The sequence below is a fragment of the Sceloporus undulatus genome, chromosome 1 (assembly GCF_019175285.1).
Source record: "Sceloporus undulatus isolate JIND9_A2432 ecotype Alabama chromosome 1, SceUnd_v1.1, whole genome shotgun sequence".
Taxonomy (NCBI): Eukaryota; Metazoa; Chordata; class Lepidosauria; order Squamata; family Phrynosomatidae; genus Sceloporus; species Sceloporus undulatus.
The window spans coordinates 296,477,126-296,491,929 of record NC_056522.1 but is presented as its reverse complement, the minus strand read 5'-3'; the positions used below and the strand labels follow the sequence as shown (position 1 = coordinate 296,491,929).

At 40.3% G+C, this 14,804-nt stretch overlaps 1 protein-coding gene across 3 annotated transcripts in view; it reads right to left on the bottom strand.

The window, feature by feature from the left end:
* The window catches only part of CAPRIN1 (cell cycle associated protein 1), a 45,843-nt gene that overhangs the window by 19,048 nt on the left and 11,991 nt on the right, over positions 1 to 14,804 (bottom strand). For all 3 annotated transcript variants that reach the window (XM_042453942.1, XM_042453934.1, XM_042453928.1), the window contains exons 3-6: positions 12,801 to 12,863; positions 10,464 to 10,550; positions 7,820 to 8,058; positions 7,620 to 7,702 (exon numbers count right to left, since the gene is read on the bottom strand). In XM_042453942.1, the coding sequence (XP_042309876.1) occupies positions 7,620 to 7,702; positions 7,820 to 8,058; positions 10,464 to 10,550; positions 12,801 to 12,863 (472 nt within the window). The remainder of the gene's footprint in view (positions 1 to 7,619; positions 7,703 to 7,819; positions 8,059 to 10,463; positions 10,551 to 12,800; positions 12,864 to 14,804) is intronic.

Here is a 14,804-nt window from a genome sequence, read left to right as displayed (position 1 = left end):
CCTTCTCACATTTCTAACATTTGTCTCGTCTCGTACTGCATATTTTGGCTATTCTATCTGGTGATAAGTGCCATCTAGATATCATTTTGTAACAGTTTTCTCTAATTTCTTGACTTAGTTAGAATTTTATTCTAGTTCTCCAGCACTTTTCCCATTGGCTGAGTTCAATCTCATGTCCACAATTTCTTGCCCAAGCCATCATATTCTCTTTAATCACCTCTTCCTCTGTAAAGATTTCTAGAAGTTTTTTTTTTTTTTTTTTACAAATCCTAGATAGCTGTGCTGGTTTATCATTCCAGATAGTCTCCTCCTCTAGATCAGTTTTTTTATCTGCTATTCCTATTGCTTTCATGTCAATATTATATCTTGCTCTTAGTTGATGATATAAAACCATCCGCATTCTTTTCCTTCAGCTCTTGACTGTTCTAATGTTTTAAGTTTTAATTTTCCATTGTCCTTTTCCAATATATCCTGATATTTCATTCAACTGTCTTTTCTAAAGGGGTCATACTGGAAAAGTGCTTCCTGAGGGGATGCCCACAATGAAATTTATGGACATAGTCTTCTTTTACATTTTCTCCATATTTTAAATATTACCGATCTTACATAGTGATTTTCAAAGCTCTTATTTGCTTGAATCTTGTCATAAAATAAAAAAGTGTGGAATCCAAATTTAAGTTCAGAGCTCTCTAAATTTAGGATTGTTCTGTTTTCTAGCTTCAGCCAATCTTTTAACCATATACAGGTACTGGCTTCAAAGTACAATGTCAGGTTTGGTACCTCTGTCGATTGTGTCTTGCATATACTTCTGTTTGATTCTACGTCTCTTGCCCACCCAAATAAATTCTGATAATTGTTTTTACCAGTCCTTGAGTATTTTATAATTTTAAGTACAGGTACAGTCTGGAAAAAAAAAGTTTAGGTAATACGCTCATTTTCAATACTGCTATCTTACCCAACATATTTAACTTCATATCTTTCCAATTAGTTAAGTCTTTTAAACTTCATTCCAGATTTTGTTATGATTATTCTTAAATAAATCAGAATTTTTATTTGTAATTATTATACCCAAATATTTTGCTTTGTTATTTATGTTGAATCCCGACAATTTGCTTAGTTCTTCTTCTTCGGTCTTTGTCATGTTTTTTGAGATAACATTTGTTTTTTAATAAGTATCATGGTTCCAACCTATAGAATCCTGGGATTGGTAGTTTTGTGAGGCATCAGCACTCATTGGCAGAGAAGGATAAGAAATGTAGACAGCACAATACTATTAGCAGAAACCAAGGGAGACCTGGAGCAATAGGTCAAGGAGGAAAGTACCAAGGTAGTCTTAATGTTGAACATTAAGAAAACAAAAATAATGACCACAGAAGATCCACAAGAGTTCATCCTAGATAATGAGAAAATTGAAATATTCCGAGAGTTCTTACACCTTGGTTCAAACATTGATCAGACTGCAGTCAAGAAATTAGAAGGCTAGGATTGGGAATGGTGGCTATGAAATAAATGGACAGGATTCTAGAGCAAAGATATACCATATATACTTGACTATAAGTCGACCTCATGTATAAATTCAGGGCAGATTTAGGGGGCAAAATTATTGCTTTTGATATGACCTGTGGATACGTCACGGGTAAAACGTTAGGGGCATGAACAAATGATCAAAAGGAAAACAATGACAAAGAACTCACAAAATTCCATCAGGCATAACTGTGCTCACACTAATGGCTGGATGGATGGGGGGGGGGGGGATATCAGTGATTCCAGGACAGATTACCCTCTTGGTTTTCACCAGGGGACTAAAGTACAGTATGTGGATAAGTCTTACCCATGGATAAGTCAACTCAGGTTTTTTGGGTCTATTTTTTTACTAAAATTTCTAGCCTTATACATGAGTATATGCAGTAACTTTGAACACTAAAGTGAGAATCACCCAAGCCATTGTATTCCCCATCACCTGTACACATGTGAGAGGTAGACGGTGAAAGAAGCTAAACTCTTTTTAGAGATGGTGCTGCAGAAGAGTGCTAATGATACTGTGGAGAGCCAAGATCAAGCCTAATTATCCCTAGAAGCCAGGATGACTAAATTGAAGCTGTCGTTTTTTGGCCACATTGTGAAAAAGCATGAATCATTAGGGAAAAAAACCAATAATGCTAGGTAAGTAAGAAGGAAACAGAGAGGGAGACCACATGCCAGATGGATGAACTTTACAATCAGAGAGGACAAGGCGTGAGACTGCTGGACCTGAGCAGAGCAGTGGAGAGAGTCTTGGACAGGCCTCATCCACAAGGTCACCATGAGTCAAGGTTGAATCAAGGACAGTTTAGAGAAAATTATTTTCTCACAATGTGGCCTCTTAGATGACTTCCTCCAGCCCTTTGATCACTATGATTGCTCATTTCTGCACTTTTCCCAGGTTTAAAATAATATTTTTTAAGGACTGTAATCAAAACTGTACACAGTATTCCAGCTACACTATGGATTTGCATGAAACCAGTATGATAAGAAGTTTTACTTTTTATTCCTTTTCTAATTATGCCATTTGTAATTATAGAATTTGCCTCTTTCACAGCAACTGCAGTGGGTCAACCTTTTTACTGTGATAATCAACACATTCTCAAGATCTCTTTTTTTAAGTCAGTTATCACTACATCAGATTCCATCCCACAAAAGTGTGAAGTTTGTATTTTTGCCACCATGTGCATCACCTGACAATTACTTACTTTGAGCCATGCTTATTATTTTAATACCAATATCTTAGTTTGGTGTTTCTCTTCAAGCAGTTCATTTTTGTTCCTACTACCTAAATAAGTGTGCCATCAGCAAACATGGCCATCTCAGTTCTCGCCTCACTAGAAATAATTTGTGGACAAGTTGTAAACCGTTTCAAACAATTCAACTTGTTAGGATTTTCCTTGTCTATACTTCTCCAATAGTAAAACCCTACCCATGGCCAGCATGCAAGAGCAGAACTTCACAACATCTTTGTATTCTCAATACATTTTCTATTGAATTTCAGTTTTCAATAGAGAAACACATCACTGCTCTAAGTCTATATTAGCATCCAATTATCCTTGAAAACCCCACAGGACAACAGCTCTGTGTTGTTACATTTCTTGCATGAGGCAGTTGGGCTGGCTATTATTTAAATTTCCCACAACACTCTGGAGAAATCCCACACTGATACTGTAAAAAATGTAAATAGCAGTTTGATTCAGGCAATCTACACTTCTCAGAGCTGGTAGTAGTGCCCATTGATGGAGAAGTGACTGGATCAGATAACAATATATCTGATGTATGTAATAAAGCAATATGGAAGGAACTTGCTTTATAACAATAAAGCAATGTTTTGTCATAATCCAACCCTCAACACACAAGAGTTGTAGTCCAATGGTCAAACTACTATATACGCTGGCTCCCATAACGATACAGATGTACAATTTGCTTGGCATAAGATTAACATATTTTGAATATTATAAGTATAGGTCAGTGATGGCAACATTTTTTGAGACCGAGTGTCCAAACTCAGTGGCATTCCCTCACCAGGTGGCACTGCATGCCAAGGGCAAGTCTTCCCCCTCCCAGGGGTGAGGCTTCCAGGGAAAAACCCCAGGCCCCCTCTCCCAGCCTCAGGCAAGCAATAGTAACCCCCTCCCCGATGAAACTTGCCAAGAAAACCCCATGATAATTTCACCTTAGGATTGCAAGTAAAAATTTGGAAGGCTCTCTCTCTCTCTTTCTCTCTCTCTCACACACACAAAATGCACACTCTCTCAAACTCAGACTGGTCATAGCAAACTCTCCTCTGATAAAACTTGCCAAGGAAACCCAATGATACTTTCACCTTAGGGTAGCAAGTAAAAACTTGGAAGGCTCTCTCTCTCACACACACAAACAAAATGCACACTCTCTCAGCCTCAGGCTAGCAATAGCAAACCCTCTCTGATGAAACTTGCCAAGAAACCCCATGATACTTTCATCTTACAGTTGCAAGTAAAAACTTGGAAAGTACTCTCTCTCTCTCTCTCTCTCTCGCTTTGTCTCTCTCACACACACACACATACACAATGCAAACTCAAACTGGCAATAGCAAACAATCCTCTGATAAAATTTGCCCAGAAAACTCCAGGCACTCACTCTCTCACACACTGTCTGCCCACGGCCATAGCTTCTTCCTTCTGTCTCCTTCCTGGCTCTTGCCGGCAGGCAGGTGGGCGACTTGCAGGCACACAAAAGAACAACAGCAACAAGAAACATTTAAAGAGCAGACAAGGCACACAACTACAACTACAAATGTAATACAGTGAGCCCTGGAGATCAGGGTTTGAATACCAACTCAGCCATGGAAACCCACTGGTCACACTCTCTCATCCTCAGAGGAAGATAACCAAGATAACCCTGTGATAGGTTCCCCTTAGGGTTTCCACATGTTGGAAGCGACTTGAAGGCACACACACACCCAAGTCACACTCTCTCAGCCTCAGAGGAAGACAAGCTTGCTGTCAAAACCACCTGATAAAAAGACTTGTACGCCCACAGCACAGGACCTTTCTGACCCTTGGGAAGAGTTGCTCCGAGAGGGATAATAATATTAATAATAATAATAATAATAGGATTTATTTATATGCCGCCCAATCACGGAATCTGGGCGGCTTACAACAGAGGGAATAATAGACGGTTCCCTGCCCTCAGGTTTACAATCTAAAAAGACATGACAAAAAGGAGAAGGGAATGGTGAGGGGGGGGGGGAGGGGATCAGGTCCAGCAGTTCTTCACTCCCTCTGAGGCCTGGACCAAGGCAGATGGACTGGAGGGAGGGTTCTTCTTCTTCAGGCTAGCCCTGATGGAGCTGGGCCTGCCTGGTCAACTCCCTCACAGGCCAGAAGATGACAGTTATGGAGGGAGGAGTCTCTTCTTCCAGGCTAGCCCTGATGGAGCTAAGCCTGCCTGGTCAACTCCCTCATAGGCTGGCAGATGACAGTTATGGAGGGAGGAGTCTCTTCTTCCAGGCTAGCCCTGATGGTCAACGCCTCGCAGGCCGGTCGACTCCCTCACAGGCCGATGGCTCTCACCCAGCCTCCTCAGAGGTCCTGTTGGATGAAGCCACCTTGGAGCAAAGTGGGGGGAGAATATCAGGGCCCCTTTAGTCCATGGAAGCTTCCCTGAGGCAGCACATTCACCAGGACTGATAGTGCCCACTTTATTTCTCTGGCAGTTGGAAGCCCCCCTGAGCCAAGGCAGGCCCCAGAAAGCCCTCCACACTTCAGTACCCACCCACCCCAGAGGGGAGGAGGAAGGAGAGGAGGAGGAGAAGAAAGAAGGAGAAAAAGGAGAGGAGGAGAACCAAGCAAGAGAGGGCAGCAGAACCGCGGGAGGCAAGGGGGAACTGGTCATGGTAAATCCACCTCTGAAGAAACTCGCCAGGAAAACCCCAGGATAAGGTCGCCTTGGTTCTAAACCACTTGAAGGTACACAACAACAAGGGAAGACACCAGCTGGCGTGTGGCTTCAAGAGATGTCATATCCTTCCCCAAGCAATGGGAATTGAGGAGCTTAAAGCAGCAACTGAGGAGGGAGTTCAACTAGGCGGGTGATAGGAGTACTGAGCTACAACCCTGGAGACTAGAGAGCCAAGCCCCACTCTGCCATGGAAACCCCCTGAGTAACCTTGGGCAAGTCACAGTAAGTTACAACCCCCCTCTAACAAAATTTGCCAAGAAAATCCCGTGATAGGTTTCCCCTTAGGATCACCATAAGTTGGAAATGACATGAAGGCACACACACCTTGAAGGACAGATGGTCCCCTCAGGTGACAGGGGGAGAGGAGAAAGGGTCTGGGGCAGCTGGTCACCGGGCTCTCCTCTTCCTTTCCTCCTCCTTCAAGGGCTCGTTCTCAGGCTGGAGAGAGGCCAGGAAGGCTGCGGCGCCATGGGCCTCTAGCGCCTCGGCCATCCTCCCGGCCTGGGACAGCAATAACAGGGTGAGCTGGCTGCCGCAGAAAACCTCCTCCAGGCAGGGGACTCCCAGTGGCTGCTATGGGCCTGGTGAGCCAGGCATGCATGCGGGCCACCAGCCCTGCGGTATGTGTGGGACCCAAAATGGCCTTCCCAGATGTCCTCTAAAATGGCGGCAAATTTGTAAATAAATAAATAAATAATATTTAAAATAAAAATAAAATGGCAGCGCGGGGCACCCTTGCATACCCAGAGATGCCCTCACATGCCACGTGTTTGCCAACACAGGTATAGGTTGAGTCTCCCTTATACAAAAGGATTAGGATTAGAAGTGTTTTGGATTTCAGATTTTTGGGGCTTTTGGAATACTTGCATATATATGAGGTATCTTGGAGATGGGACCCAAATCTAAACATACAATTCATTTGCATTTTATATACACTTTATACACATAGTCTGAAGTTAATTATAGTTTATCGAAATGACATCTATGCATTGACACAATGAGGTATCCCTGCCCGTGTGTATAACATATTCAGAGCCTTCTGGAGTAAATATATGAATATTTTGTCTTAAACATTTTATTCATAATTCTAAAGAAAAACAGCTCATATTAATGTTTGCAAAGTTTTTTTTCCAGGCCTTTCCAACTGTAGCTGAGACTAGCAACAGGAGTTTAGGCAAAAGGTTTCACCATTCCAGTAAAAAAACAACAACCCTTTATTTGATAGATAAATTTCTTAGGAAATATTACCAATATTTTATTTTTGGTTTACATCTTGATTCTCTTATTGCCATTTGTATTATGCTACTACAATGTCTTCCTCTAGCTATTACAACAACCATTTAAAAACAATTTTATTTTCAAAATTGCAAGCATTCTTCAGATAGACCAAGATTTATATTAAGATACAAATATGAATGCACCAATTACATACAATCTATGTACAATCATACTATAAGAGTACATGTATTTAATATTTTTATTCCATCCTGTCTCTTAAGATATCTGGGAAGCTTACAATAAAATCAGTTTAACCAATGATATTCCACCATCTAAGTATACACAGTATATTTTCTGTGAGATATCCCCATACCTTTCTATAACTGCTCCACTTTACTGGAAAGCATATGAAAATTCTATTACTTTTCAACATGAAATGAAACTTTGTTTTGAAAAGCCCTTTTGCTAATCCAATTTCTGGAAAGCAGTGCCACTAAGCACCATCAGTCACACAATACTGTTGAATAGGCAGAAACTACAGCAGCTGCCATTAAGCGCTGAGCAAGGCTGTCAGCTACTACACAGCCACAATATATGCACAATAAATGGCATATAAAACATTAAACCTGAATAGTCTGAGACAGTGGTTCCCAACTTGTGCTCTGTGGAGCCCTTAGGGTTCTGTGTGCACTTCCCAGGTGCTCCACGGCCACTCCAGGAAAATGAAAGAAATAAAAATCTATCTCGTCTTCCTGCCCTGCCCCTGTAACACTCTTCCTAAACATCATTAACTTGTAAGACATGGGGTAGGCTTCTTAGGGGCTCTGCCATAGAAACTGATTCTGAAAAGGGCTCTGTGAGTCAAAATGGTTGGGAACCCCAGGTCTAAGAATTTAGTACTGCAGTTTATTTTTAAGAAAGACATGCATACTTACAGGTTGTTCCACATACAGTTTTTTCCTTCCCTTCCAATAAGTCCCACAGATGGATTGACGCCTGTTCATACTGTTCATTCAACCTTCAACAAATAACAGAAACATAATGTATCTCAAAACTCATACATTGCAAAAAAACTAATTGGACTGCTTCAGTAACCTCATCAGAATTATTTTGGCAGTTTAATCTATTGCAGTACCTCACATTCATGTCCCGTTCAGGTTCAACCAGTTTGTAAAACTCATCTAATGTTGTAAGTTCTCCTTCTGTTAATACTGGTACTCCATTTGTTCCTTGTTTTAGGTCATTGCGCACTTCGTCATCACCCAACTTGTCCAAAATATACTGCAACTCAAGTACTGTTTTTAAGCGTTTTTGTTCAGCTTCTTCTCTCATTAGTTGCTCTCGTCGAGCTGTCTTCTTTATGGTTTTTTGAATCTAGTTAAAAAAAAGGGAGGGCGAGTTGAGGAATATAATTATGGCCAGTTGGAATGGTTACTTGCATTAATTTATATATTAAACAAGAGCCAGTGTAGCATAGTAGTTTGAGTGCTAGACTATGATTCTAGAGACCACAATTCGATTCCCAGCTCGGCCATGAAACTCATGGGCATATCACATGCCCTCAGCATCAGAGGAAGCCAACCAACTTCCTCTGAACAAATCTGGCCAAGCCTTAGGGTGGCCATAAATTGGAAACAACTTGAAGGCATACAACAACTATAGGTATTGGAAAGGGAGATGCACAATGTTCTCATCCTCCTTTCATGTTTTACTTATGTTATATAAAATGGTAAATGAAAAGATGCTAGATATAGTCTGTCCTCGGTATCCACAGATCTTTTATCCATGGATTCAAGCATTCACGGCTTGAAAATATTCCAAATTGATATGCTGTAAACTCCAAAAGCAATTTTTTTCCTGCAATTTTATATAAGGGACACTATTTTACTATGCCACTGTATTTAATGGGACTGGAACATCCATAAATTTTAGTATCCACAAGGAAACCATGAAACCAAACCCCAGCAGATACCAATGGCCCACTATATTCTGATGCTTGATTGATGTAAAAAATGACAAGTCAGTGTTTTAGCATGCCATTTCCAACCATGGGGCTGTCTGCAAGGGCCAAAAAAGCCCATGTTCCCACCGGTCTCAGAGCATCCTGTTTGGACAATGCAGACCAATACCTCAGGGCCAAGAATGGGCTGGATGTTGGCAGGCCAGACACATATCCAGTGTATCTGGCATGATCCTGTGGGCTTAATATGAGTCAAACTGACCCCTGGTTTGCTGTGGAGCTTCCAAGCAACTCAATGGCAAACCCTGGCTTATTACCATATATACTCGACTATAAGTCGACCTCATGTATAAGTTGAGGGCAAGTTTTGGGGCCAAAATTACGGATTTTGATATAACTCAGGGGCATTTAGCAAAGGATCTAAAAGATGAATCAAAGAAAAACACTGTCAAAAACTTACAAAATTCCAGCAGTCATAGTTCTTTGTGCTCACTCTTAAGGCTGGATGGATGAGAGTAGAGGGGATCAGTGCTTCCAAGACACATTATACTCTTCCCTTTCACCAAGGGATGTTTCCTTCTTTTTAATAAGAGTTAAGATACAGTACTTACATTGACCTGTGGATAAGTTGACTCAGGATTTTTCGGTCAATTTTTTGCCTAAATTTCTAGACTTATACATGAGTATATACAGTATATGGCCCTATGTGCCCCTTACCTAATTTCCCCTGCCGCTAGTAAACAGACCCATTGCCATGTTCAACGTTGAAACAGGCCAGTGCCTAGCAACAGATGTGGCAATGGGGGTATATTCATTAAAGATAATAAGATACTAAGTTAAGGGATGTGTGGAAATACTGGGTCTGTGGGGAAGGGCAGATGTGCAAACTGTGTCAGCTCAAGGACCTATCTGGTTTAGCACCCAGGCTAGGAAAGCACGGGCCAAGCCTTGCTTGCCTGGCCCATCTGCTTAGCCCCCAGAAGACATTTGCAATCTTTTGCAGTATCAAACGAGGGTGCTAATTCCTCTATTTTTCTACAGCTATGCAAATTAAAAAAAACTAGTTGCAGGATGCATTTGTCCAAAGCAAACAATTACTGGTATGCAAGTTCTTTTTAGGCTGTTATTCAATGCTCCATGAAGTGTCAACAACTAACTTCATTCACTGCTTTAACAATCAAATGTCATTCACTGCTGTAAAATGTTCACTTCTAAAAGAATTGTGGAAATTGTATTCTGTACTAATTTGAGGGGTGTAAAAATGGAGAAACATTGGACATATATGAACGAAAGCTAGAAAACTGCTTTCCAATAACCTCAAGCATGGGTAGTATGCAATGAAAATGATCTGAGCTGAAACATTATCTGATTCTAGTACAATCAAAGAAGCCTGAGATTGCAGACTATCCACAACATTTACTATTAAACAATTGTAAAGAATAGATATTTAGTGAATATTCACAAACCTTGACTAACAGTTTAAACATGAACACAAGAGAGAAATAGTATCTGCAGAGATAAGCTGAGCCATGCCATGGGAACATGCCAAAAGCCATCCATTCATACAATTCTTTTTTAAACCTTTGAGTTCACTTAAATCAGCTTGTCATCACACACAGAATAGGCTTGTCCCAGCAGATACATGTTGTCTGTGGTGTCCATGCCTAAAGCATTCAAAGAAAAAGTGCTAAAATCAAATTTTATTTGATTTATGAAATCATACTTATGCCTCAAGAAACATTTTTTATCTTTACTGTGGGACAGAAGGTTTAATTTGCTCATGGCTCATCTGCATTAAATTCTTTAAAAAGAAACTTACATCCTGACTCAGAGCCATGAAACTTCTCTGTAATTCCTTAGCAAATTCAAGGTTATTACTGACTTCTTGGTATTTGGACACAGCATCCTGTGGGAAGAGAAGAAAATTAACTGTGTTATTTTAAATGTATGCAAACTTGGAATCTACAGGTTTTCCATCACTTTTATCCTTAAAGAAATACATCTACTGGATGCTTGGTTTAGCCAATAGCACAACTCTTTAGCCAATAGTTGAGGACAGATTAGGGGAATTTCAGTACAGAATAAGTAAAGAGATAGTAGAGGAATACCTTGTTAATCTAAATGAATTTAAGTCTCCAGGACCAGATGAACTACATCCAAGGGTATTAAAAGAACTGGCAAATGTAATATCGGAGCCATTGGCAATCATATTTGAAAACTCCTGGAAAACAGGAGAAATCCCAGCAGACTGGAGGAGGGCAAACGTTGTTCCCATCTTCAAAAAGGGGAAAAAAGAGGATCCCAACAATTATCATCCAGTTAGTCTGACATCAATACCAGGAAAGATTCTAGAGCAGATCATTAAACAGAGGGTCTGTGAATATCTAGAAGGCAATGCCATAATCACAAAAAGTCAACATGGGTTTCAGAGAAACAAGTCATGCCAGACAAATCTAATCTCTTTCTTTGATAAAATTACCAGCTTGGCAGATGAGAGGAATGCTGTGGATATAGTATATCTTGATTTCAGTAAGGCCTTTGACAAAGTTTCCCATGACATTCTTGCAAACAAGCTTGTAAAAGGTAGGCTAGACAAGGTAACTGTTACATGGATTTGTAATTGGCTGACTGGCTGAACCCAAAAGGTGCTCAACAATGGCTCTTCTTCATCCTGGAGAGAAGTAACCAGTGGGGTCCCACAGGGCTCTGTCCTGGGGCCAGTATTATTCAACATCTTTATCAATGACCTGGATGACAGGATTGGGAGCATACTTATCAAATTTGCAGATGACACCAAATTAGGAGGAATAGCTTAATACTTCAGAGGACAGGATCAAAATTCAAATTGACCTGAATAGACTAAAAAGCTGAGCCAAAGCTAACAAAATGAAATTCAACACGGAGAAATGTAAGGTACTGCACTTAGAGCAGAAAAATAAAATGTACAGATATAGGATGGGGACACCTGACTGAATGAAACTACATGTGAAAGGGATCTGGGAGTCCAAGCAGACCACAAGTTGAACATGAGTGAACAATGCGATGTGGCAGCTAAAAAGGCCAATGCAATTTTAGGCTGCATCAATAAAAGTGTAGTGTCTAGATCAAGAGAAGTAATAGTGCCACTGTATTCTGCTCTGGTCAGGCCCCACCTGGAATACTGTGTCCAGTTCTGGGCACCACAATTTAAAAAGGACGTTGAGAAACTGGAGCATGTCCAAAGGAGGGCGACTAAAATGGTGAAAGGTCTGGAAACCATGCCCTATGAGAATGACTCAAGCAGCTGGGGATGTTTAGCCTGGAGAAAAGAAGGTTAAGAGGTGATATGATAGCCCTGTTTAAATATTTGAAAGGAAGTCATATTGAGGAGGGAGCAAGCTTGTTTTCTGCTGCTCCAGAGAACAGGACCCAGAACAATGGATGCAAGCTGAAGGAAAAGAGATTCCACCTCAACATTAGGAGGAACTTCCTGACAGTAAGGACTGTTCAACAGTGAAACACTCTTCCTCGGAGTGTAGTGGAGTCTCCTTCCCTGGAGGTCTTCGAACAGAGGCTGGATGGCCATCTGTCGGGGATGCTTTGATTTGGATTTCCTGCATGGCAGGGGGTTGGACTGGATGGCCCTTGCGGTCTCTTCCAACTCTATGATTCTATGATTCTTTAATGCCCCCTCCCCACGCCTGGTAGTTTGTGACTAGTGGCAAGCATCATCCACACAAGCACTGCATTCACCTGACATGTAATATCTCAATTTCACAAATTCAGCTAATATACAGCAATGCAACAATTACAGGAAAAACACTCCACATTGTATTTAGACATTCATACTCTTACAATCCACAACCAATGGAGGGGGGAGGGGAGAGAACAACGGATGGAGGATAAGATCCGTGACAATTGGTCACCTTCCTGAATCCATTTCATTGCACTAGTTATTTGCATATAATAACTTTCTCTCTTTTTTAGCAGCAGCTCAAATAAAAACAAGCTGTCCCCACATCTATTTGCAATGCACCTCATTTGATAATGATGGAGAAGCATGGCTATTAAGGTCTCCATTACTCACATGATACTACAGCAACTAGGCAGAATAAAAGAACAAGGCCTAATCCATGTTCAAATAAAATTCTCAACATTTGGCAGCTGAAATATTTACCAATTGATCTTGGTTAAGGCGTTCTCCTTTGTTCATTCGATCTTGATAATCATCAAGTTTGCCCTGTAAAAAAAAAAAAACTTTCACAATACATAGATATTTTGAGCAAGTTTAATGACACCTGAAGATGGTGTTACATACTTTGCAGAGCATACAAGGCGATTTCACACTGAACAGAAATTGAAACTATATAAAGGTAATAGCATAGGACTTGGTATAAAAGTAACATTTATTAGCTATTAGAATACTTGGTGCAAATGGAGAATGACATTTATATTATTTTAACATCTATCTAAAGGCAAAAGGAGGGGAGTGCTTTTATATGCTGTGAGGCAGTGTTGTATGGTAACCTTAAAAGAAGCATACAAATGCTCATTTTTAAAAAAGCTACACCATCACTGTGAAGATGCTACAGACAACCTGAATTGTTAAAATGTTATTTCATGAAATCAATACATGTTTAAATTTTATTTTTAATTGCAGTTAAGATAGCTAGAATTATTTGTTTACATTTATTTTCTGTTTCCTTGATTTCCCCTAACCAACTTCTGCAATTTTCCTCATTGTATTAAAAAAATAACCCCATTATAAATTCATAGCATACAATGCACTAAATAAGGGTTTGATTAAACGGTTTAAAATGACAGAAGTAATAAAATGCTACTTTTTTAAAGACTGAAACTTCAGTATAGGTTTCTTTAAACAATGACTGTTACACTGAAGAAATGCATTTGTTTTGAAATCACACAAAAAATTGCCCTTTCATCATTGAAGACTTTAAAGGTAAGCACCAATATTCTAAATGAGGCTTAGAAGTAGATGGGGTGATGCATTAAATCAACACTAACTTCAGTTTTTTTTATTGTCTTGAAAAGCACCCCCACATAAGCATTGCAATACTGCAGGCTGGGGATTACCAACCTGTGTGCAACTGCAGCCAATCTATCTCTGCCTACATAATGTCAGAACAAGTGTATCAGCCAATAGAAGGCACTCTGAGTCACTGGGCCTACTTGGCCTCAAATAACAGAGATGGTGTAAACCTGAATTCTTCAGAAAGAACCTACTCCTTCCAAAGGACTGTGGCACCAGCCAGTGAAGGTTATGCACCATTCAACCTTGTTTTTGTTGTTAAGTAGTTAGAAACTACCAACAGCACCTCCATTTAGTTTCAGTTTACGGTATCTCGGCCAACCCCCAATTAAATCTAAGTGTTCAAGACATCCACTTGCTTCACCTATATTTGATAAACAGAAAACACAGCTGAGTATCATCTACAACTTATTTCATATTTGTGTTGAAGGGATAATACAAGCTCCAAATTATATGGAGAAGAGGTGCCCCATCAAATAGACATGGGGCCCTCAACCTCTAAAAATAACCATATAATTCAGAGAAGAACCACTGCCTCCCAACTCTTAAATCCAGATACCCTATGAAAAAGGGCCACATGGTCAATGGTACCACAAACTGCTGAAAGGTGGAGGAGAACCAAGACCACCACATTTCTTCTGCCTTTACTTGAAAGCTGTAACCCCACAAGGCAATCAAGATCATTTCTATTCTAAAACAAGACGTAACCCAAATGAAATTGCTGTAGGTATTATTACTGGGAGGGTCCTGAGGCTAAACAGTTCTTCAAATTAAGCACTCTTAATTCCCACCTTGCATACAGAAAAATTCATCTATATCTATGTATATGTGTGTGCGCACGCACGCACGCACGCACACACACACGGGGGAACCAAGAGGAAGCAAATAAATCATATGCTAACTGTACATTTTCGGATTCGAATATGGTGTTTTGAGCTTCAGAACAAAAATTAACAAGAGCACCAAATACACACACACACACACACACACACACACCCCTCTACTGGAAATTTCAGCCAATCATTTTTCTTCCCTTTAAGATCCAAACACTAAAATACCTGAAAGCCAAGGGAAGAAATTGCCATTGTCCCTCTTCTGATATTTGCCACTCATATGTGAAGTTGAAGGCTT